The sequence below is a fragment of the Aspergillus niger genome (assembly GCF_000002855.4).
Source record: "Aspergillus niger supercontig An08".
In the NCBI taxonomy this organism is placed as follows: Eukaryota; Fungi; Ascomycota; class Eurotiomycetes; order Eurotiales; family Aspergillaceae; genus Aspergillus; species Aspergillus niger.
Window position 1 is genome coordinate 1,950,009 of NT_166524.1, and position 25,300 is coordinate 1,975,308.

The window sequence follows — 25,300 nt, forward strand, 5'->3', positions numbered from 1 at the left end:
ATGCATGCATCAATGGTGAGCAGTTGTGTCCTATCATTCCGTCTAAGGGTTATGTTAGTATGTGTACTCGCTGTGAGCAGTGGAACGATGAGCCACTAATCTTGTCCAAACCACTCACCATAGGCGCTGGCGCTGCAAGGCTGTTTTGTTCTCTAGACTATGTGAATGGCGTATGTCATTACATGATGGCTCAATGATGCACTTCGCCAGCGGCCGGGGCAGTGACTCCCGACCTTACGTACTATTTAGGACCGATGATCGAGTATGGCCTATCAGAATGAAGTCATGACTGATCTTTGACTAAAATTCCAACATTAACTATCGGTGGAATCGATAACGTTCAGCTAGCAGCCTGACGCATTGCCGAATTGTACTCTAGCCACGCTTCACTTTGATGCGTACCAAAGAAGTGAGGCCCACTGGGAAAGGGTTTCGGCGCGCATTCACTTCCTGTCAATTCACTTGGAGGAAGTACAGAAAGTACACGGACTTGGACTCAACATTGCTCAATTGTAATAGGCTACCAGATTAACAGCAACCCATAACACACTGCCACATCACTCTCTAGCCGGCTGTCGGCGCCTTGACGCGTCGGTATAGGAAAGATAATCAGCCAGGGGTCCCATCATTTGCTACCATCAAGAGAAGGCTGCATCGGTAGCGCCGCTTGTATGTCTTGCTAACAGGGATAGCATCCCTCCAGATGGTGAGTTGGCCCCATCGCATCTATTTAAATGCTGCCTGCGGTACTCGTTGTCAACTAACAACAGTCATTCATCTTTTCCGCAGTACCATACCACTATCATAACGCTTCAACAAAATGTTCGTCGCTCAGACTCTTGCGGACGTTTTCAATCATATCGCCTTCCCCCCCAAGCTTCCTGGCAAAAAGGACCGGGAGCCAGAAAAGGTAGAACGCGACCTCATCATCCGCTTGCGTTATGCAGTACAGACCCTCTGCAACGTTGCAGACGACGCTTTGAAGCCTGTCTGGGAGTCGATTATTGCGACCCTCGACACATGCAGCGCAGTGAATCAAAATGGAATGGTGAACAAGGTCGCTCTGCTCGACGCGTTGGGGAAAGTACATCCCGGGGGAGCTGTCATAGTGAATATCGGAGAGCAGAATGCGGCCCTTCTTATTCGGATGCCCCAGTAGGTTTGAACCAGCGTTCCTGAGATTCAATACTGACAGTCTCTTGCCAGGAGCGGTGATCATGTCATCATTGAGGCCTTTGAAACATCTCCAACCGCAGAAAAAACTCTTGCCGCCTCGGGAGCATTACAGTGGACCTTCCCAGCAACGGCCGTCTCCTTGCCCGTCGAAGAGTTTAAAGATCCGGTCCTCCAAGCTTCTCTCGCGGACTTTCTCGAAAAGGTGAGCATAGAAAAGCTGGAGCACAGCGCGGCCAAAGCACGGAAAGCTGGAAAGGAGGTGGTTGAGAGCCGTGATACGGTCGACCCAGCCATAATCACCTATTTTCTGATAACGCTACTTGGGGCAAACGGTAGCCATATATCCCCACCAGCATTGCAAAAGCGTGTCAAGGACGATGTGTGCTGGGACAATTCCGAGCTTCCTTGGCGGCGGAGTCCATTTTGGCTTGTGCTTCGAGTGTCTCTTCAGCGCTTGCTTTATCTGTACCTGGATCATGACCTAGGCCGTCTACAGTATAAATTTCTGCTATGCACTGTTCTGGCACATCTCCTCGGCGACCTTATCAGTAACGGAGTCTTGGAGCCGGAGCAGTGGAGCTGGCTAAACACCAAATTGTGTCGCCGATTAGCCAAATTGGAAACAGAAAGACAGACGTCGTCAACAGCGGTGAACACAGTACATGCCCACCTGTCCCAGAAACTTGGACCTGCTTATGAAAATAACGTCACTGCCGCAAGAAACGCCATGAGCAATAAGTGGGAAGCATTTAAAAGGGGTACTAAGCGAAAGATACCGCATTTGCCACTTTATTCCCAGCCCAAAGACCTTCTATTGAGCTTACCCAATAGCATTTCCTATCTTCAAAAGGTTCTGAGTCTTCCCCAGTCTCTAGCACAGAGGACAAGGAATGTAAAGCCTGTCGACTTGTCCACTCAGAGCAACAAAAGCACTGGTGATCAGTTTGCGTCTCTAGTTAGGCGGTATACGTCGATCGCTGAGTTAGAGCTCAAGATTGAGTTGGGAAAGAAAAAGACCCCAACCTCAAAAGACGAAATTGAAGACTTGTGCCTGAAAATTGCCCGCTGGATCAAAGGTTACTTGGACCTTGTAGGGCAATCCGATAACCGAGATCAAGAGCAGATGAGCTTTGTGATTCTGACTGTGCTGGAGCTATGGATATACATGGACAAATGTGCCATAGCTACATATCCCGTCCTCTCAGAGTATCATCCTGTGTTTTTCCCTGAGCTATTGGACGTCTTGCTGTTGTCGACGCTTGCCGATTTGAAGCGACTACAGGAAGTCCAAACATACCTACATAATCGTTGCACCGCGGCCGTTCGAAAGGAAATGACAATTTTCACTGATCCAGTACCAGGATGCTTCGCCGACCGCTTCCTGGAACTCTCAATTGGCAAAGACCTAGTTAAGCTGCAAGGCAAGATCGAAGCCGCATCTTCGGTAGCTCAGGATAAAAAGATGTCTGAGCTGATAAGTGTCAATCAAGAATTCAAATCTTTGACAGAGGCCAAAGATAGTAGTGTTTGCACCCAGCGCATGAACCCCGACGGCACCCATGACATCCGAGGATGCAGCCACTGCTATTATATTCGGCGCCGCCGACGTTTGCAGATCGCCGTGCATGAGGATTACCTGCCTACCGATCACAAATTGTACGAAAAAAGGGCCATTGTATTTGAACTAGGCTTACCTCCTGTGTTTGCCGCGTATCGAAGTGCGACTTGGACCATCATCAATCGTCTGGGGCCTTCAAAAGACTCAGACAATGCAGATCAACCTCATAAATTGCTCCGGGAGCATGCTCCGCTTGCTAGCTACTTGAAGAACAAGTCGAATGGAGGAATTTCCCTTGCATCCTATACAAAATCTCATCTGGGTACACACTACAAATGGAAAAGCTTGCCCGCGTCAACGAGCAGTATTCTTCGCCCTTTTGGACTAACATTCTTGTACTATGATACTGACCGGCAGGTATGGGTCAAAAGCAAGCATGAGCCACTCACATTTGCGCACAATTTTCTTCTTCGTCTCCCCCCAAATCTTCCGTTCTCAAGTTTGTACTCCTCTTCCAATTTTGCCCCCGATGGCCCTGGTCCTTCTTCATACGAGTCCATTGCAAAAATGCGTCATTGCCCGTCTACAGTGACGGTACACGAGTTTTTGGCTCACCAGACTTTGATGTCCGGTAAGCATCGTCGGTGGTTGTCAATCCTCACTGAACTTGGATCTTCCAACATCAATCTCAGCTCGCTAGATGCGATGGTTCTTCTGCGCCACCTTGCTTTGCAAGTCGGTCCCAATTTGGAGGATGACACACTTCGAGTGGTGCATACGGTATTCAGGGATATTCGGTTTTGTAGACGGCTGATTGAGCAAATCGATCAGCACGCTACCACCATAGCACCAAACTGGCGTGAAGTTACTTATATGGAGACTCTACTTACCTTGTCCATTCAGGTATATAACCTTGGCTGCCAAGATTCTAAAGCAGGAGCGGAGGATTTGTTGCTCAAGATCCGCCGCATCACACTGAACTGGATCAGCCACTTGCGCTTAGAGACCAGGAATGCCTTAGAGGTGGACATTGCCGAAAGAGCAGCTCGCTACTGCGTTTTAGCTGCTTTGCTGTGTCGGCGAACTTTTTTCCCAGAGGCTCATGCCGGTGGCACTCTAGATTCGGAAAGCTTCCAGTGCTTTATTGAAGCTACTCTGGCTATGCAGGAAAGTATGGTTATCGATTTGAGCAAATTCGATGACCTTACGCACAGCATGTTAGTACGTGACCTAAAGATGGCTGTTCGACTTCGATCAAGTGTGCAAGCTGCCGTTAAAGCACATCCCGAAAGTATTGCATCTGCTATCGACAACGTGTGGCCTATAAGCGTCACTGGGGGCCATGTATCGTGGCAGAACTTGCCAAAACCTTATGATCTATGGGTGGCTGCTGAGTCTGGGGCCACTGAGCACACCCTTCCACAAACCATCCACATTCACCTACTCGAAGGCCATTTTCTTGTGGATGGGAAACCGCTGGGAAAGCTTCCGGCTGATATTCGCGACTCAGGAATACTAAAAGAGCTCTTTGGTAACCAGAGATTGACCGCCTTTCCATCAAATCGGCCGGGAATGAGTTACACTCTGGCAATTGATAAAGAGGGATGCCAGATCCATTTGGGATATCGGAGCCAAGACCTTGTGATCCAGACTACTACCAGGGATGGAAGGACTCTGGAACTGATTCCACGGTCAGTATTCAGCAAGGGCCAAACTCTTGATTTACCTCTATCTTTGGTTCACCATTGTGTGCATTGGCTTGATCTGAGAACAGGGATTCTCGAGGCTCGGCGTATGCCAGCTATATGGATAACAAGGCCAGGAAACTGGAAGCTGGACATCCGAACTCGGAAGGCGCAGCGCCATAACAAGTCTTACCTAGTTGATCCTCACTCCCAATTAGCGGCGACGATCGCCAGTATGTTTCTTCATTTTGAGCAGCCATCGATGTTGACAATATATCAGCCGCCCGTACGAGGACTTTCTGTTGAGCTGAAACGCATGAATCTGAATTTCCACGTCAACAAGAGAGGACTGTTGCAAAGCCAGCAGCTGGGCGTAGAGATCGATCCGGATCAAGATGCCGGCACTTTGTATGGGCTACAAAGCATGCTAGTTCTTCGCAACGTCCACAATCGTTCTCAGCGCAGTATTATAACCACGCTAGGGAATATTGATTATCGACGCCACGGAGTTCATGTGTTGGTGCGGAAAGAGAATGACGGTGATTATGGAAGATATATGATTGATGATGTTCTCGGCCGACTTCATGGCGCTGCAGAGCCGCGGCTGCTATATACCTTGGCACAGCTACATGCGTTTACATCTTTCTGTATACCTGATCCCCTTACAAGTCGAAATGGGGCAGAGGAAGCGTTGTCCATTCTACAGTCGGCCTATTCGCAGCCATGGTGTCCTCTCAGCTTGGGTGTCTTGGATCTGTTGCAAACCATCTCGAATATCACCCCGTCGCGACAGTATTACCCAAAGGGGGTCAAACGCCTGCAGGTCGTCAATTGGAATGAGAGATTGACAGTAACTATACAACATGAGGCCTATCGACCGACAGTGGATGCAATCTTAGCGAGGTCGCAGAAGCTTTCATTGTTTAATATTGATGGAACCTACCACCAACCACAGATATCCGCAAACGAGCCACATCTCAGCGAGAGGGCCCGCTGGCGCCGATCCTTGCACGAACGTACGGATTCGTCTTGTCAGTCCATAATCAGGCCCTCTGACACCCCCTACATATCACGGGCAAGTAAATTCTCAGCCAACAGCATTTCCAATGTTCGAGAGGTTGTGACCCTACTCCGAGAGCGACCTGCAGTAATTCGAACCACGCACAAGCTTGTAAGCTTCCTACGCAAATGGACATACATTGGTGGTTTCAACGGGAGTTATTGCCCAAGTTCTATCCAGGAGATCTTGTCTGCGGACCTTGCATTGGAGTGGGGGAGCTTGGTGCGCCTCTGCAGAGACTGTGGGCCTCAAGATGCGTACAAGCTCATGTTCCACCTAGGTTTGATATCTTATGGAGATGGTGTCAGTATGGATATGGTGAGAGTTCTAGCTGCCTTTTCTATCTTTCCTGAGTTGAAGGACCTTGAGTTGCCGCCTTATCCTTCTTTCGAAGGCTTCCAGGATGATGGGCCCCCTGATGTTGCCACAGTCATGGCTCTAGTGAAACCATTTTGCAAAGAGTACCATAGTCCAGCTGGCCAGGAAAACCGATCTCGAAAGAAGAACAAAGCATGGTATAAGGAGACTGGGGCGGAGCGCGTGAAGCACGAGACACAATGCCTGACCGAGTGCGAGTCGTTCGCTTTATCCCTCATTAAGGGGTGGCCTTGTTCCGAACCGTCGGCAACTTGGTTCTCAGGAAGTGTCTTGGACGTCGAAGGTGCTATTCAGGAAATCTGCCCGGACTGGCTGCGACGTTACAAGAACCTTCAGCTATCAGGATTCGTTGAAGATGTCCAGAGGGTCTTAGATGCTTCTAGTGCATCCGTAAATGGGTTTAGAAATCCTCCCACTAACCTCAAGCCCAAAATAGTCTGGGCCCGGTCAGCAAGAGCTTCAAAGATCACTTTACAACTGGACCAAGACCTCATGTGCCATCCTGGCCCAAAAGTGGTACCGAGCGCAAGTGTTCAAATACCTCTGAATCAGATGGCATCTGCACATCAGTTAAGCTCTTCCAATATTACGGCACTACCAAGCAGTAAGAGAACTAGGGAATCTCAGATTACGGAGCTTGAGCAAATAGTGCGTGGAATCACGAATTCGGAGTGTTCAGTCCGATCGACATATGGCCAGGACTTGCAGTTAAGCATTGATGCACTGAGGAAGAAGGACGAGCGGCCAATGGATCCACTTGCGGCGGATGACTCTTATTCAGTGGGGATGGCTAAGTATGATAACGAGATCAGGAACGCTCGTACTGCTGTGCGTCGGATTTACGATCTGATATATGAAAAGCTTTCAGCTCGTGACACCAGAGGCCTTTGGTTGCAGCACGGGAACATCTGGCCGTGCATCACCCCAAGAACAATTCTACAGCAACTTCGAACAACTACGCCTATAGCGTTTGAACCGCGTATGAAACAAGCCCTAATCTCGTATGGCCTTGCCATCGTGAACTTGCAGCGTCTAGTTCGTATGCAGGAGCTATTTGCAAAGCATGATCTAAGCAGGCTCGAGCAGGAGCAACGTAGTCCATCACACGCTTCATGGGACTACATGGAGTACCCGGACTGGATTCTGCTGGAGATTGATGCAAATATGCAGATTCGCCAAGAGCAAGTGACTGTCGCACAACAGATGGTTGCCCCCACGTCAGGTTCGAATTCTGTTCTCCAAATGAACATGGGTCAGGGCAAGACTTCGGTTATCATGCCAATGGTCGCATGCGCATTGGCTAATTGCGATAACCTTGTCAGGCTTCTGGTGCCAAAAGCCCTTACGACACAGACCGCACAGGTACTTCAGGGGCGGCTAGGTGGCCTCGTCGGCAGGGAGCTTGTACATATTCCTTTCTCGAGGCGCACTCCGACGACCATGGAGTTGATCGGGGAATATCGCTCCCTTCACGAGGAAGTCAGTACCAGAGCCGGGATAATCTTGGGTGTTCCCGAGCATGCCTTGTCGTTCAAATTGAGTGGGCTACAGAAGGTTTCAGACCTGAAGCTTACCGAGGCTGCCGAAATGATCATGATTCAGGAATGGATTGACACCGTCGGCCGTGATATTCTTGACGAGTGTGACTATACTTTGGCAGTCAAAACGCAGCTTATCTACCCGAGTGGCTCTCAGCTTGCGGTGGACGGGCATCCCGACCGCTGGGAAGCTACTATGGATGTGCTAGGGCTGGTCGCTCAGCATGTACGGGACCTAGCTTCAGCCTTCCCTCATAGTATCGATGTGGTTGAAAGGCCTCTCTCATCATTCCCACTCGTGTTCATACTCCGACAGGATGTGGCGGTTGCACTCAGTGAGCGATTAGTGAAAGACATCTGCTCTGGCCGAGGGTCTGTTCTTCCGGTGCATAGCTGGGGTGTTGCCGAGCAGGAAATGATTAAGCAATTCATCTCTCAAGAAACTTTGGATCCCTCCATCCTTAAATCTATCGAGAGATTGTTCCAAGATGTGCCTAGAGCATGCAAGAGGGCGTACTTGTTGCGGGGGCTAATTGTTCATCGGATACTCTTGCTGTGTCTGAAGAAAAGATGGAACGTTCAGTATGGACTGCATCCAGGGCGTGATCCTGTGGCAGTTCCTTTTCAGGCAAAGGGCGTCCCATCAGAATATGCGGAATGGGGCCATCCAGATGTTGCTATCTTATTTACATGCCTCGCATTCTATTATGGAGGGTTGAGCCAAGAGCAATGCCGTCGGTGCCTCCAGGCCGTACTCAAATCAGATGATCCTGCGACGGAGTATGATCGATGGACGCAGACATCAACAGATATCCCTGAAGCATTGCGGCACTGGAACCTCTTAAATGTGGATGATCATGGCCAAGTCGCCGAATTTTGGCAACATATGCGGTTTTCTATGGTTGTGATCAATTACTTCTTAAAGCATTTCGTCTTCCCTGTTCACGCAAAGCAGTTTGCGATCAAGCTCCAGACTTCGGGATGGGACGTTCCATTCAACAATTCTACTAAGGTTGCCCATAGGAACAGTGCCGGACTGACCACCGGTTTCAGCGGAACAAACGACAATCGTCGACTATTGCCGCTAACCATTGAGCAACACGACTTGCCGGAACTGCTGCATACTAACGCTGAGGTTCTTACCTATCTTCTCCAGGACAGAAATAGAGAATATAGACACGCCTCCTCGGATGGAAGAAGAATCTCTGAAGCTGATCTGCTAACTAATCTGGCAAATAGCGAGATCCGGGTTCTCATCGATGCGGGCGCTTTTATATTGGAGATGGATAACTTGACGTTGGTAAAGACATGGCTCGAGAAAAGCTCCGAAGCTCAAGCTGCCGTGTATTTCGCGCCCGACAACAAGCCCTGGGTTTGGTACAGAATTGGGAAAAAATTACCACTTCTTGCTACACCATACGCTGATAACTTGAAGGATTGCCTGGTCTATCTGGATGAAGCGCACACGAGAGGCACTGATCTTAAGCTTCCTGCGGATGCAAAGGGGGCCTTGACACTGGGGCTCAACCAGACTAAGGATCATACTGTACAGGGTAGGTATCACCGCATTGCCCATCTGAAAGATACGAGGACAGATTGATGATCTAACTAATTGATGCAGCGGCCATGAGGCTTCGCCAGCTGGGCACAACGCAGTCTATTGTTTTCATTGCTCCACCGGAGGTCCACCAGAGCATCTTGGACGTTAACCAGAAGAGCCATGACGAAAAGCTTGACTCTGCTGATGTGATAAATTGGCTTCTTCATCAGACATGCGCAAGCAACGCCGAGCTAGAACCGCTGTTTCATTCCCAGGGTGTTGATTTCTGCTGCCGCATGCAAGCTGCATCGCAATTCCCAAATTTCTTGAATAACAAGAAGGACCGGAAAGATTACATGGCTGTTCTCCAACAGCCTGAGCAGCAAACCCTGGAAGAGCTGTACCAGCCACGTCTTATTGATTGTAATGGGGAGGGGACATCACGAATCAAGATACTACCAGCAGCTGGAAAGGTTGCCAAATTCTTAGAGGAGCTCCAACACAGACGCAATCAGTCCGATCTTCTTCAGAGTGCGATTACGAGCTCTGCGTTGGAAGAGGTTGAACAGGAACGGGAGGTTGCTTATGAAATTGAGGAGGAGAGAGAACTGCAACGCCCACAGAAGCTAAAAGGTTACCACTTTCCTGGGCTACACCCAGCCTTGGCCCAGTTCGCGCAGACTGGCCGGTTGCAAGGCTCAGGGGCACTTTCTGCAGCGAGCGTGCTTCAAGGCACTCATCTAGCATTGAAGTACGGAATCAAGGACACCAATCAGTTGGCTCATCTGCTCGTTTCTGTTGAGTTCACCAGGACCGTAAAGTCAAAGCATAATACAGGGGACGAATTCACGGTAAGAACCTTGACATCCGACGCATGACACATTCTTATCAATTGACACCATTATAGCGTCCCGTGAACTGGCTTCTTTGCAACACCAAGAATGAAACAGCGATCGTGATTATCCCTGAAGAGGTAGAGGAACTAATCCCCATCCTCCGTACCTGCGCTGCTCCATCGACATACCTTATCACATACGCAGCACCGGTTACGAGACGCATGTTGCACTTCGAGCGACTGGACTATTACACTATTCCAACGTTGTGTCCGTCGGATGCACTCCCATCATGGCTCTCATTTGAGGTCGGAATTCTCGCTGGACGGCTGTACTTCGGATACAAGGAGTATGAAGGCATGATGGAACAGATGCAGCTGGGGCCTGAATGGGTTGATGCTAACAGTCCCGCGTCTCGAAAATTGACAAACTACATGAGTTTCTTGCAAGAGTGGCTAGCGCTTCGCCGGCAAGGCCAAGACATATCTCATACACCAATGGGCTATGTATGTCAGCGGAGGCCTCTTCGTGCTGATCATCCTTTCTTCGCAGACATGAATACGAAGAAGGGCGGCGACCATATACTTCGGTCTTCGGGGTACGCGACTGGAACGAAAGAAGAACAGTATTACGATAGCGACGAGGATGACGTTGGTGATTATGCAGTCGTTGAAGACGAGTCATTTGAGGATGCCCATGAGGAGCATGGGAAGGCCGTTGAGCAAGAGGACGACAAGGTTGATGAGGAGGATATCGAGAATATCGAAAATATCGAGGAGAGCAAGTAGACCTAGTGATTGACTTGGGTTCTCATCCTTAAATTGCTCAGATCTAGCTTATCCGGGTATCTATGTCTGCTTCATCTGTGCTGGTTTCAGATGTGATTGCTTTCTTGTGTATCATGACTGGGCTAGTTGACGAACGTGGCTGGGCCATTGAGTAATCAGACTAGACTAGAAGGAGTGAATATGAGAATCAACGATAGTGCCGTCGAATAATCTCGCTACAATCTCTCCGTTGAACTAATCCACCCCTTCCTATTCATCCATAAGTACTATCCCAAGCCATTTACGTATACGTCCGCAATTCCATCCCACTATATAAAGCATCCCTAGACAACAAATAATACTTACTGTTGGCCCTTCGTCAATCTAGTATCCCTTCTCAGACCACCCCTCATCCAGTTCAATGTCCAGATCTACAGCAGCCAGACAAGGTACTCAGTCCCTCTATTAATCCCCAAAGCAAATAACCACCAAGACACCGAGTGTAGTTATCACTATGCAATTGGCACATCTACATCTATGTTAGATCTGATTGTAGTTGCCAATGACACACCGAAGAGCACGGTCCGTCCGTTGCTCAGAAGTAGTCACTTGTTGGTTGGGAGGATAGCATGGCGGAAGTATCAATGACCTTGATGATATTATAATAGCTGAATGACTGCCTTGTCGAGCACAGCAAGCTTTGAAATAGTCATCTCACTAGCGAAAATTAATATTCTGAATCTTAGCCCGCCTGCCGGTTAACAGCCAGATTATAGTTAAGATATAACAGTCAGGTATAACCACTCTACTGATAATACAGTAATTCAAAATATGTGACTCCTCTGATATACTATCTCTGTAAGAAGTCTGTATGAATTATGTATTAATTTCTAATTGTTATTCTAAACCCTATCTATTAGTTCTGAACGACTCACTTGCCGCTTACGTTAGTTCTTGCTGTTTTTTAAACCCAACAAGAGACAGCTAGGCATGTTAATCTACCGTCCGGAGTACTCGTGGTCTGAAAGGCCAAGTGGGCCTTCTCCGGACGATCCGAATATTGGGGGAGACAAGCCGCGTGTGCGGATCCTTTACCCATTTCCATATTCAGCCCGTACTCGTGTTCAGACGGAATAGGCAAGATACGACGTATTATCTTAGATCTTGCTTGATGCTTTGAGGTTTAGATGAGCAATGTTACGTAATCCAACAACTTCATGTCCATCAGAATTCTTGGGCCATTTCCAGTGTGAGGGAAGAGAAATGCTGAATGAGACACCGAGCAACGCCAAATTATTCTCGCAATCCGCCAGGGCGCCGCGTATCATCGTCTATGTACCCAGATTCAAGCTAACCCTCTTTCATGGAAGTATCGTGCGTGCTTTTGATATGACCCCCTTCGAAATGGTACAGTGACAGTAGATAACTTTGTCATCCTCATGTTTGGTTTGGACGCTGCTGCGGGCATCGCCGTCTTATTACGTTTGTTAAGAAAGCATTGGTTGATATAGGCTTCTGCTTACAGAGTCGCGGTTAAACTATTCGTAATCAATAAATCGGGGGAACCTTTGCCGGCGTTGGGGTTGTAGCTCGTTCAGTTTTCTTATCTTCGGGACTTAAGGGGTTCTAGTACGTACATGCACCACCACTGCCGTTCCGATCACTCGCAACATATTCGGCTTTTCCGACTAGCACTACTGTTTCGGGTGGGCTGTCGTCAGGATGTTTGTATAAGGATATCCATGCAAAATAAGTGTCACCTTACTTAGGCAGCAAAGGGGTAGACTGCCACGTCCCACGATTACAGTTCTAGTACTCAGAGTCGTGTTCCAAGGTTCACCCAAACAGGATCCACCCAGGGAACAATAAATAGAATAATATGTCCCCTGCCTTTCGCATTCAAGCTATCTCGATACTCAAGTAATAATTTGCCTTCACCCAAGTCATTCGCTCCTGTCTAAGTTTCTCTACTCGCCAAAAATGAGGGTTGCCCTGATTGCTGGGGTGGCTTCCTTACTCGGCTTTGCCGGTGCCACCTCAAGTTCATCCACGCTAGGCATATTGAAAGCCAATGGTGGTGAGTGAAAAAGCTGCCTTATACCCTCTCCCTCTCCCTCTAAGACCTCTCGGAAGATACTCACAGCATTGGCATTTGGTAGTGGAGCTAGGGGAATGGGAAGCTGCATACGAAAAGGCCTCTGTTTTCGTAGCGAACCTAACCACTGCTCAAAAGGTAGCGCTTATCACAGGCAGTAGCGTCGAGTCAACGAAAGCCAACTTCACTGCATTTTACTTTCTTGATGGCGATATGGGCTTACAAGACTTTTACTATGTCTCCGCCTTCAGTTTATCGTCTGCGCTTGCCATGACCTGGGATCGCGATGCGATTTACTCGCAAGCCAAAGCTGTAGGGTCGGAATTCTACAACAAGGGCATCCAAGTTGTTGCTGGACCCACATCCCAGCCCCTGGGACGTACTGTTTGGGGCGGCCGCAACGTTGAAGGCTTTGGTCCAGATCCTTATCTCAATGGTCTGGCTACTGGTCTCACCACCAAGGCATACGTCGATGCCGGCGTCATTGCTGGCGGTAAAGTCGGTAATCCCCAGCAAATAAAAACGCCTTCTTATACCACATACCAGTTTTGCTGATTCTATATACTCTCTGTCTGCGGATAGCACTTCATCTTTAATGAACAAGAAACCAACCGTTCTGCCAGTGATGCCACGGGGGCTCCGTATTCATCCAATGTGGATGACAAGGCTACTCATGAAACCTATCTCTGGCCCTTCTACGATGCTGTGAAAAATGGCCTCGGCGCTGTGATGTGCGCTATGAACAAGGTAAACGGCACGCTTGCCTGCGAAAACTCCGACCTTCTAATGAAGACATTGAAAACCGAACTGGGATTTCCCGGGCTTGTCTGGCCTGATTTCAACGCTCAGAGCTCGGCCAGTACTTCTGCGCTGGGTGGCGAAGACTATGGGTCAAGTACATACTGGAGTACATCTACTATCCAGAAACTTCTGTCGAATGGAACTCTTTCTGAGGCGCGCTTTAACGATATGGCTATCCGGAATTTGATGGCCTATTATTATGTGCATCTGGATAATGGCCTGCAGCCAACTACCAGACCAACAGACACTTATGTGAAAGTTCGCGTCAATCACTCCAAGCTTATCCGTGAGAATGGAGCCAAGTCCATGGCTCTACTCAAAAACAAAAACGGTGCGCTGCCACTGAAGAGTCCTCACGTTATGGGGATCTTCGGTGCCCATGCCGGCAGTGTTATGGGTGGGCCCAATGGTGCAATCGATGTGGAAGGCTCTGGTCCCACTTACCAAGGCCATCTGGTTACCGGCTCAGGATCTGGAAGGGGTTCAGTCCCGTACGTCATAACGCCTTTGCATGCTCTGACCGACAGAGCATCACAAGATGGGACTATGCTGCGGTGGATCTTGAATGATACCTATACGAGTACTGACAGCTCTTCTCTGGTGGATTCGAGCACGATATACACTAACATTGAACCTTCTTACGCTAACTTTGCCACCGAATCTTCGGTCTGCCTTGTCTTTCTCAATGCTCTCGCCGGAGAAGGTGCTGATCGGACAGAGTTATATAACTCAGATCAGGATAGTATGGTCATTCATGTTGCAGACAATTGCAACAATACTATTGTCATCATTAATACTGTTGGGCCCCGACTGATGGAACAATGGATTGATCACGATAACATTACTGCGGTTCTATATGGTTCGCTGCTCGGACAGGAATCGGGAAATTCCATCGTGGATATCCTTTACGGCGATGTCAACCCCTCCGCCCGCCTGATCCATACTATTGCCAAGAATGAGAGCGACTATAATGTCGGCATCTGTTATACCGCCCAATGCAACTTCACCGAGGGTAGGTAGAATGTCACTGTTCATTTTTGACTTAATTTTTATTCACCATGGTCTGAGAAAGAAGGATATATAAAGCTGACACGTGCCGAATCGAATACTTCTAGGGGTTTACCTGGATTACCGCTACTTCAATAAGCACGACATCACCCCGAGATATCCATTTGGGCATGGTCTGTCATACACTACCTTCGATTACTCCGACCTCCACATCACGGCGCCCTCGTCAATTAGCAAGGCTCCTCAGGGCAAGAAAAGCGTTGGTGGTCCCAGTGATCTCTGGGATAACGTGGCCTCAGTTTCCGTCTTGATCACTAACAACGGCACCTTGGCCGGTGCAGAGGTGCCGCAGCTGTACATCGAGTTTCCCGAGGCCGCTGACCAGCCAGTCCGGCAGCTTCGTGGGTTCGAGCGGGTCGAGATTGATGCTGGCGGTCACTCGTACGTCACATTCGACCTTCGTCGCCGCGATCTCTCATACTGGGACGTCCTGGCTCAGGAGTGGCTCGTCGCCTCCGGCTCATACAATGTCTACGTTGGCGCGAGCTCACGCGATCTGAGACTGAATGGAACGTTCTCTTTGACTGTTACAGCCTAATCAGTCAATGACTCTTTCCTACTTCGTGAACCGTTCTGTCAACGGTTTGCCCAGGCACGGGTTTATTCTTTGCGCTTACCTCAGTCGGCCCGAATAACCCGTTATAAATAGTCTATGGTCAATGTATCTTCTTCATCATCTCGCTTCGTCATGATGTGAACTTGTATAGTATTGTTTTTTCCTTTACTAGACCGATTATGAGGAATCCAGTTTTTGTTAAGCGCTGATATAAAGTCCTTTTCTAGAAGAATTTGCGATGAGGAATAGAGTTATGTGGATCATAAGTCTCAACACGTTGAAATAAGTATGTACCCATCATCTAGACTACCTTTAGAATTTCTATCTTAATTTGCCTGTATTCCTTCTAGTAGATAGGAAAATCCTATTCATACGTTCCTCATCATTAACAGAAGTCCGCTGTTTTATTCCAATATTAAAAAACTAAACAAATAAGTCTGAATAATTTTATAACAGTAAGACTGGATTTATAACTTCTTGAATATTTTACAAGCAGAGAAGTGAAAGTAAGGAGCATAATAAAATTGGTATTACTTGACTATCTAGAAACATACAACAGAACAAGCGTATACTTGGATTGGTGGTCCGAGCACAGCCACGTGACAAAGCCTACAGTAAGATTGCCTCAATGGCTCTTTATAGCTGTTTATAAGAAGCGTGGTGATAATCCTTCGCCGTCGGTATGGAACTAGCGAGCATTGTGAAGTAATCCCAAGTTGTCTTCTCGGGAGGGATGAATTGGGACAGAGGACTGCGCTCTCAAAGCTCCGTTCTACTACCCCTAGTAAGCAAATTTCAGTTACTTCAACTTGATTTCCCACGGCCTTGGAGTTCGTATCTGACTCGGTGAACACTTCTACTGCTGGGGAAAAGCACAGAATTCACGATAGAAGATCTCCGTGACAACCCAGTCGTACTGGGGCTTTGTTACCTTTTCGCAGCATATCCTGCTGCTTGCTGTGAGATATCATTAACTGAAGTGGTATGTGATGGGTGGTCCTCGAAGGGTCAATGTTGCAGCAAAGGATCGGGCGATGCATGCTCGGTGCAGCATAAATGACGATAAGCGCCACCGCTGCGTAAGCCGGGATTACCTTGAGCTCTTTGGCGACAATGTCCAATAACTTCAGGGTAGACAGCCACATCTGACGAGTTAGTCGGTCTCTCGTATCAATCCGAGCCGTGACCCCGCCTTGCTTACTGGCGACTGTTCCGAGCGCAGCTGGGCTAAAATATTTATGAGACCGATTTCCCGGCACTTTTGGTCTCACATCATGAGAATCCATTCACAAGTCCATCGTCATGAAAAGAGATACTTCATCATTATCCGACATCCAACCAGTGTACGACTATGTCGTCGTTGGGGGAGGAACTTCCGGGTTGGTCGTGGCCAGCCGATTGACTGAAGACCCCGCAGTCAGCGTTCTGGTCTTGGAGGCTGGAAGCGATCGTGTCGACGATCCGCGTATCGCAGCCCCTGGCCTCTCGGCCAGTACCTACTTTGACCCTGAGTTCGACTGGGGACTTATAAGCGAACCTCAGGTATATATCCAAATCTCTCCTTTAGTGTCTCACTCACATAAATCAGGAAGGCCTTAATGGCCGACGCCTTGCTCAATCCCGCGGCCGAACACTAGGAGGCTCCTCGGCTATCAACATGGGAATGGCAATCTACCCTAGCCGTAACGATATCGATGCATGGGAGCAGCTGGGAAACCCGGGCTGGAACTGGAAGTCTCTATCCACCTACATGCGAAAATCGCAGACATTCATACCGCCATCGAATGAGGTTCGGGACCAGCTATCGCTTGGCTATGTTGATCCAGATGTTCAAGGGACCGATGGACCCATACAGATTTCATTTGGCAATGGGCCTTTCCCGGCATTCACTGCCGCCTGGCCTCGGACATTTGAGGCTTTAAATCATCGGCTCACAGGCGATCCAATGTCTGGTCGGGCCAATGGTGCCTTTTGCAATCCGGCTACAATTCACGGAACCTCACGGGCTCGTAGTCACGCGGGCGTCGCCTATTACACCCCCGAAATAGCGCAGCGCTCTAACCTCCGAGTCATTACTGAAGCATTTGTGGAGAAGGTTTTGCTCGGCAAAACAAATTGTGTCGATGACGGCCAGGCCATCGCGACGGGCATCCAATTCCGAGGGAACGATGGAACTCAACGCACAGTGGCCGCAAGAGCCGAGGTTATCCTGGCAGCCGGCACAATCAAAACACCGCATCTGCTAGAGCTCTCAGGCATCGGTGACGCCAAGCGTCTTCAAGAGCATGGTATCAATACCCTCATCGACAATCCTAATGTAGGCGAGAACCTGCAAGAACATGGCCTCGTCCCATTTACCTGGGAGGCTGCCGATGGCCAGATAACTGGGGAAGCCTTACGCGACCCTGAGGTAGCCAAAGCCGCCATGGAGGCGTGGCAGTCTTCGGGGGCTGGGCCATTAGGTTCCCACCCACTAGCTTCGGCTTTCATGACTCTCCCGGAGCTGGAAAAGGGTGAGTTATCTGGCCTCATAGAAAAGCACCTGAATGCGGACAGTTCAGCCAGACAAACCGCGCAGTACCGTATCCTCCGCCAATTTCTCGAAGATGCCGACGAGCCGACGTGTCAGTATACGCTAGCACCATTCCAGATGACGCCCGACAAAGGCCCCGATTCTAAAGGTACCTTTAGCATGTTGGAGCCAGGAAACTATGTTAGTATAGTGGCTGTCTTGAACAGGCCATTTTCCCGAGGCTCAGTACACTTGGCCTCCTCAGATCCGACAGAGTTGCCGACCTTCGACCCCCGTATGCTGTCACATCCACTCGACCTGGAAATCCAAGCGCGCCATGTAATATGGCTTGAGACGCTGGCAGCCACCGAGCCCATGGCATCGCTGCTGAAGCCCAACGGCCGTCGACTGCATTATCCGACGCGCGTGACAAGCTTAGAAACAGCGCGGGAGCTCACGCGGGACCGCTTACTATGTCATTATCATGTTTTAGGAACAGCAGCCATGATGCCGCGAGAACTTGGAGGTGTGGTTGATGATCGGCTGAGGGTATATGGGTGTCGAAATTTGCGCGTGGTGGATGCCAGCGTGATTCCATTGATTCCTCGCGGCAATATCCAGACGACAGTGTATGCTGTGGCCGAAAAGGCTGCTGATATTATCAAGGAGGATAGATTGGCTTCACTGTGATGGTATTTGGCTCTCAGTAGCTTGCGATATGATGGTATCAGGCTTACTCTGGCGCGTAGAGGCACAGTCACTCAGCTGATACTGGGTCTTTCTTTATGCTGCCAAGTGTGTGAATTTGATACGAAGCACATGCATATCTTTTTGCTAATGCGTTTGGAAAGGATCTGGCCGTTAGTCGTGATCAATAAAGACAAATTTCCCATTTTCTGATGGTTTCTGGTCAAGGGGAAGGGTGAGAAATCTGTGTGAAGTAATAGCTAGAAGGCACGCCTTATATCACCTGACCTACACTAGAATAGAGAGGTGACCTTCTACCGTCTCTCAAAATTGTAGGCCCTTGGCTTCCATTGACCTTGTGCGCTGTGTATTTGTTTCATTCTTGACTTCTAAGTAGTACTGGTCCAAGCGGGCTCAACCCTCAAGACGCCAAAATCCAGTCAACAACGATGTAACAAATACATTGTGTTTCGTCATAGTACGCAAGTGGATTCCCAACTAAACTCACAAATATAGTACAAACATAGGAAAGGTATCAATCATGACTCGTGACTCGTATCCTGCAAAGAACCACACAACGCGATACCCGAACCAAATTATAAAGAAACTTCACGATAGAAATACATGCTAAGAATCGTAACTTCGTATAAACCAATCTGCCATATCCTCCACTATTGACAAACATCCGTATCGATCATCAGAAGGAACATTACACGTGTCCTAGAAACCTTTTGTCAGCGCCATCCTTTACACAAATGTAGGAAGAAAGAGTAACATACTTCCCAACGGCTTCGCCCTCTTCGTAATCGACTTCACCTGGTCCTGCTTCATCTTTGCTGCGCGCGCCCTGTCACCCAGAGTCAGTCTGTCTTAAGGGCAATACCTAATGAGAAAGAAACTTACTCCATCTTTGCTTCTTCATCCAACCTTCTCACATGTTCTCTGGCCTCACGCACCGCCCGCTTCGAAGCCATCAGGGCCCGATCAGCCTCGCGCTCCGCAGCTTCTGCACGGGAGACCTGTTCTTTAGCGGCGAGGATGGAAGGGTCTTCGTTCTTTCTGCTGTGACCGAATAGGGAGTGGCTGTGGTGGCGGGAGGAGGAGGGAGAAGTGGAGGATGACGAATGGTAGGAGCCGGAGCCGGAGGAGCGGTGGGAGCGACGGTGAGAGTGAGAGGATGTAGTGTTGGGGTCATCGATACTGCTCCGGTCGGAGCTGGAGTGGGAGGAGGAGTGGAAGAGGGGCATGTTGGTGATTCTTAGTAGCTTGTGGGTAGAGTGTAGTGGAGCGATTTAGGCCAGTGTCTTGGTTAGTAGATTAGAGATGAAAATGTAGATGGCTGGGACGGTGGTAGTGGTGTATATAGCTTTCCCTTGGTCTTCACAGTCCAGGGTATCAAGGACATACGTAAGTGGCGATTGACGCGAGACGGTGAAGAGAGTTTAATTAACTGGTTTATGATTATGGGCTGCGGCGTCTCGTTGATCGTCGGAGGAATCCTATAATGCCCACGTGTTGTTGATATTTACCCCAGGAATGAGAGAACTGATAGGACCCATGGTAGAGGGATGACGATATACTGGGCGACATAAACAATGCGAGTGGATGTGTGGTTCCGCGATGATGTCAAAGGGACCGTTGTGCCGTCCCGATAATAAAGCTTCGGAGGATAATTGGTCGCAGATCTGCGGTGACATCAGATCCGCCGGACGTGGCATCCCAAATATGGGCCAGCAAGGGGTGGTGTTGTTAACTGCAATAGGTCTTGTCAATCAGTCAGTGGCTGAAGAGGAAGCTTTTTTATCGTTGCACGACCTCATAGCTGGAGGTAGCTGCAGTAAGGGCATTTGGAGCTTCAGCACTAGAGTATAGTGGCTTCTTAGCAGATGCTTATGCCTAGCCTTCTCCACAGCCCCCGACATACCGGAATATCCTGTGGAGAATATTGGTCTGCGTTGCTATCCGTCTTTGTCTTTTTGTAATTATCTTGGCTCATGGCACTGGTGTCGCTATTTCTAAGGTCGATATGTCTCTCATACAATTTTTCCGTAGATCATTTGACAATCGCAGATGGCATTAGAGCGACGGTACTTGCAGCACTTTCGACCTTGTAGCCTCTGACAATCTCGGCTATCGTGTCGTAGGTCTCTTCACTCTAGGGCGCTCGCCAACCTCTCGTTGACGCACATCAGGTAGTTGTAGCTTCGACCAGATGCAAAGTATACTGCACATAATCAAATTAGTATGCCTCTTGGTGTTTTGTCCGATTTTGCAGACTCACCAATCGCCGAAATACCACGGACTTCGATAATACTGTCTGACCAAGGCGTATTGCCTCTGCGAAAGGTGATGATCCAGGAAGTTCCCCGGTACTCGTTTGAGGCCTAGGTTTTCAGGCAGGTTAGCAAAGCTCATGACAGGCCCAGGAAGCAGACATCATGCCTTCATGATCGAACTGCTCGTGGAGAGATCGTATAAACTTTTCCACTGTAATGAAGTGCGGCGTCCCTGCTAAGTGGGTATAGTTCTTCACGTAAATCGATACCTATAAACATCGTTAAGGTATGTAGATAATCTTTATTGATGTAGTGGATTAGACTGGACTTTAGCCGAATATTCTATCTGAGATGTCCCTCTAAGATCCAAATTCTGGCCACCTTAATGAGCTAATAGCTTCAACACTAATAGAAAAGCTCACAATGACGACCCTACCATATCTGATGCAGCCATGATCAATCGACTCACCACCATACTTCAACACAAATTTCTCATCCGCTCAACCCCCTTCCTCTCCAGAAACCCCATTTATTACCCTGACATTAGCATCTGTCATACCACACCCCATCCCATCCCCAAAATGCACCCCTCCAAACTCCTTCATCCCAAACGAACAATCTCCTCCTCAAACAAACTCCTCTCAGCTCTCCTCACATTCATCCTCCTCACACCCTGCCTAGCAGACCACAGCACCACAAAAACCACCAACACCACCGTGATCTACGACTGGGAGACACCCGATCAGAATCTCACGGTGGTCTGGGATCAAGATAATGCCGAGACTGTGAGCGTCTATGGGAATGACGCGGTGATAGTTAAGCGAAGGATGATGATTCCGAGCTCAATGGTCGCTGCTGCGTATTTGCTTTTGTGAGATTTGGGGTGTATCTGTGGTAGGATAGGTAGGATGATATGGGTGAAAGTATGTTGATGTAGTTGGTTGGGTACTTTGTTTCAATGCTGTTTTGATCTATGGTTGAAGTAGTAGCTATGGTTGGGTGTTCGTCTTGGTGTATCGCTAGTAGTAGTAAGTAGACTTGGGGTTATAGAGATACAATCTGGAATTGAAGAATTCATACTATCCAACTTTATTGAGAGACATCGAGGTGGGAGTAATAATACAGTTACTAGGAGTAATAGTAGGCAGGTTAAGGAATGTGTTCAGCTGTGGGTGTTTACACAGACTCGAGCTGTAGAGTCATGACTATCCCCAGTTGTATACTAAAGATATATTTCCCCGGGTGACCACAGCAAGCACCACTGAACACTACCATCATATGCTGAACAAACCACCCCACCCTATACGAACGCACATACATTAACCCAGGAACGGCCCCAAACAAAACCTCATCCTTCCTTGGCAAGGCTTAAAAGGAATATTCAGGGGAAATGCAATGCAATGCAGCATGAGCTCTGTCCTGTCTCTCACCTCAGCAAAAAGCAAATGCCAAGACATGGTGGGTCCAAAGCCGAAAGAAGGAAGGGCTCTTAAACTCCGCCGCAATACAGAGTTTGGGTCGATATCCGCTTAGAACCCACTCATCCACACTCACACTCGTTTGCAGAGATTTACAGAGCAAAAAAGATGACCGACGCAGGACTCGAACCTGCAATCTCTTGATCCGTAGTCAAGCGCCTTACCATTGGGCCAGCCGGCCTTGTTGAAGACTATGAGTAGGAAAGAGGTTTATATTTCAGATGGACACATCGATTCATTCTAATTTAAATGGTATTCATATGGACAAAAATCACGTGGGTATGTATGCTATGCTACATTGGATATCATGAACGTCGACACAGAGACACAAGGAGAGGGCTGTAATGTACAGGTGAACGTCAGGGGTAAAGAGAGAGAGAAAGAGAACGTAAGGAAAGGAATGAAAGAGAGAAAGATCATGGGAATGATTGGCGCGTCTAGGTTCCTGATCGCTGTAGGGTTCAAGAAGGGCTTCCTTCTCGGAGATAGGCTCGCCCTCTTCGATGCGGATGATGGGAATGTTCTGCTGCTGCTGCCGGCGGCTCGCCGCGCACAAGTAGATAGAGATGATGAGACGACCCAGCAGGAATCCAACAATGCAGGCAACTCCACCAGCCATGATTCCCATCAGGGCGGGGAGGATGACCGGACGAGCGATCTTCATGATGCTCTGTTCACGTCCAGTCCAGAAGAAGTGGCCGCTCTGGCTTGAGGGGTAGTACTTGTTGGAGGAAGGACGGCGGTGGGGGTGGGAGTCCGAAGAAGATCCAACCGTCTTGTGAGGGTGCTCGTGGGAGTGTTCATGTTCATGTTCGTGCTTCGGGTGTTCAGGCTTGACGCAGTTCTTGACGGCCTCCTTGGCATGGTTGTAGTATGTTTCGAGCTGTTCCTTCCAGGCCTTCATCCGCCATACACGGTTTCCGTGACCGTAATCGCGGCTACCGTTCGGGTCGATCATCGCCAGCTGCAGACCACCCTGGGCGTCTCTGATTAGACTGATCGCGATGGAGTTCTGCGTGGCAGCTTGACCGTGCTGGTCGAAAAGCCGGAGCTTGAGGTAGTAGATATCGCCCAGATCAGCGCCAGGGCGAGCAGGCAGCGGCCGTACGTCCAACGAGTAGGAGACCTGAACCGGCTGAACGAATGACTCCCACTTGCGATCCGCTGTAAACTGCATCGGTACGGTAGCTGGGAAGATGGGTTGTTTGTTGGCTCGAAGGGTGCCATTTTGGGTGGAGAAGTCGATGGTCTATCGGGGGTTGTTAGTATGGATTATGGTCGACTGCGTTGATACCAACGTGGAAGACGTACCAGTTGTGAAACAGAGTCGAAGGATTCAGTGCAAGTCGAGTCGGAGAAAGCGCAGGGGATAGCAGGGAGGTTGATTTGATGAGATCCAGTGGTAGAACGCAGTTGAGGCGCAGGTAGAGCCGCGGCAGCTGCAGTAGTGATGCACAAGGCACCCGTTGCGGATAGAAGGCGAAACAACATTGTCGTGGGTAGATGGGATGATGGATGATGAAAGAGTGACAGGCAGTCAGGGATGAAGGTAAAACAATGACCGAGTCGCGAACGGGAGAAACTTTATAGAAGTACTTTTTCTATCGCAAAAGCAAGTAAGGAGAGACTGAGGAACTAATGCAGAACGAAGAGCGACCGGGCGAAGCATATAAAAGCGCATCAGATCAACCGACGATGACAACATTCAGCGCTAACGGAGGGGCCGAAAGTAATTGGGTCAGTGCAACTTGCCAAAGAAGTTAAGAACCTAACTTCGACAGGACCAGCACCAAAAGGAGTAAAGAGGAGGAAGCTAAGCTAAGGCTGAGCGACCCTGATTCACCGAGGCAAATGCAGTTGATGGGCTGCTCCGCCTGTTCTGATTGATCTGATTGATCGCGCGGATCGTCTTTTCCTCGCGACGGGAAGCGACGCCGTCCAACACAGCCTCGCCTGGCCGTCTTGTTGGTTTCATGGTTTGCCCTTTTTGGGGGCCAGCCACCCTTTCGCTTCCTTCACCTCTTTCATTTCGTTCTACTTTCTACTGAAAAACGCCAAATCGCCCCCAAGATAAACTAACTAACTATCCCCGTCAGCCACGCTGATGCAAATGCAGCGATCCGTCTATTCGAAACACCCAGAAAAGCGACTGGTCTTCACTTTCACGAACAAAGCACCACTACTCGGGTTATGGAACAACGGCGCTGAGAAACACCGCCCTCCGCCCCAAATCACTAACTAGACTACAAACTAGACTATCACATGCTCTGTCTATCTAGCGGCTATCTAAGATTCTAGGTATAAAATTCTGCCATACCAGTGGCTATTTCTGGCCCAACTGTCTTGGATTTAGCGTGAGACAAGTCAGGGTCCACATTGCACCACGCGATGAACCGTCACTCACCACTCGCCGACAAGAAAATCTACCAATGGCAAAAGCCTCACTGGCCCCCACGGGCCATTGAGGCATAAACGGACCAGCCAATGCAGTCATAGCCATGGGAAGCTTAGCAACGAGGTTATCGAGACTAGCTGGCTGGCTGACAGTAAGACACGGCTTGCCTGCCCCTTGGGCAATTTTGGCAATTTTTCTCTTGCATTTTGGCTTTGACTATGACTAAACTTTCCGCCTCCCCCTGACACTTTACCAATAATCTCTCTCTCTCTCCACATCGGCCTGTTCCGACCGTGAAGGTGCAGCATAAAGAATGGAATCAATGGAAGAAATTTCTTTCTGCCGATCATCTAACCAGGTTACCTCCGGACATGATTCTCTCCGCCCCTTTGTCTTGCCGAGTGCGCCCCCGAAAATCCCCCGATGCTCTCTTATGCCCGACGCTTTTCTGATCGTGAATCTGCCTAAAGACGGGCTCCGCGGCCACCGCCTACTAGTAGTACTTGCTAGGCAGCCATGGTTATCTCCGATCACAATTGGTCCTCGGCATAGCTGGGGAACTACTAGGCACCAAACATACGGAGTAGACTTTTTTTTTTTTTTTTTTTTTGTTTTGTTTTGCGGCTTCTAGCCATCCAGTGTCACCGTTGCCGTGTCTCAACTAACGTGCAGTGGGCCTGGCGACTGGCACGTTTTAGATCAAGCTCTTCAAGTCGTGGCATCTACTCCGACCAAGCATTCTAGCGCCAGCGCTAGCGGAGGAATTGCTGCTATTTTTACTGTTACTAATGGCTGTCAACTGTGGTCTGAGAATTTGCCATGTCTCACTGCAATTAGAGACTATTTACCGGACAATGGGATGGTCTTCCCAATTGTCTGAATTTTCAGAGGTTCAAA

General features: G+C 49.0%; 5 protein-coding genes and 1 non-coding gene across 6 annotated transcripts; 3 read left to right on the plus strand and 3 right to left on the minus strand.

The window, feature by feature from the left end:
* Window positions 1-820: 820 nt before the first annotated feature.
* On the plus strand, window positions 821-10,556 carry An08g08230 (uncharacterized protein; the record flags this gene model as incomplete). Its single annotated transcript, XM_059749227.1, has 4 exons — window positions 821-1,155; window positions 1,207-8,948; window positions 9,017-9,786; window positions 9,843-10,556. The coding sequence occupies 4 exons, from the start codon at window positions 821-823 to the stop codon at window positions 10,554-10,556; spliced, it is 9,561 nt and encodes a 3,186-aa protein (XP_059601230.1).
* Window positions 10,557-12,606: 2,050 nt separating this feature from the next.
* An08g08240 (uncharacterized protein) lies at window positions 12,607-15,037 on the plus strand (the record flags this gene model as incomplete). Its single annotated transcript, XM_059749228.1, has 3 exons — window positions 12,607-13,128; window positions 13,213-14,443; window positions 14,547-15,037. 3 exons carry the CDS (start codon window positions 12,607-12,609, stop codon window positions 15,035-15,037), a joined length of 2,244 nt encoding a protein of 747 aa, XP_059601231.1.
* Window positions 15,038-16,357: 1,320 nt separating this feature from the next.
* An08g08250 (uncharacterized protein) lies at window positions 16,358-18,257 on the plus strand (the record flags this gene model as incomplete). Its single annotated transcript, XM_001392902.1, has 2 exons — window positions 16,358-16,597; window positions 16,644-18,257. The coding sequence occupies 2 exons, from the start codon at window positions 16,358-16,360 to the stop codon at window positions 18,255-18,257; spliced, it is 1,854 nt and encodes a 617-aa protein (XP_001392939.1).
* A 418-nt stretch (window positions 18,258-18,675) lies between these two features.
* Window positions 18,676-19,501, minus strand: An08g08260 (hypothetical protein; the record flags this gene model as incomplete). The annotated part of the gene is made up of 3 exons (XM_059749229.1): window positions 18,676-18,752; window positions 19,034-19,101; window positions 19,158-19,501. 3 exons carry the CDS (start codon window positions 19,499-19,501, stop codon window positions 18,676-18,678), a joined length of 489 nt encoding a protein of 162 aa, XP_059601232.1.
* A 2,616-nt stretch (window positions 19,502-22,117) lies between these two features.
* tRNA-Arg (ACG) lies at window positions 22,118-22,189 on the minus strand. The gene has a single exon. It is a non-coding gene; the product is annotated as a tRNA-Arg (tRNA).
* Window positions 22,190-22,279: 90 nt separating this feature from the next.
* On the minus strand, window positions 22,280-23,499 carry An08g08280 (uncharacterized protein; the record flags this gene model as incomplete). The annotated part of the gene is made up of 2 exons (XM_001392904.1): window positions 22,280-23,257; window positions 23,320-23,499. The coding sequence occupies 2 exons, from the start codon at window positions 23,497-23,499 to the stop codon at window positions 22,280-22,282; spliced, it is 1,158 nt and encodes a 385-aa protein (XP_001392941.1).
* Between the last annotated feature and the right edge of the window lie 1,801 nt (window positions 23,500-25,300).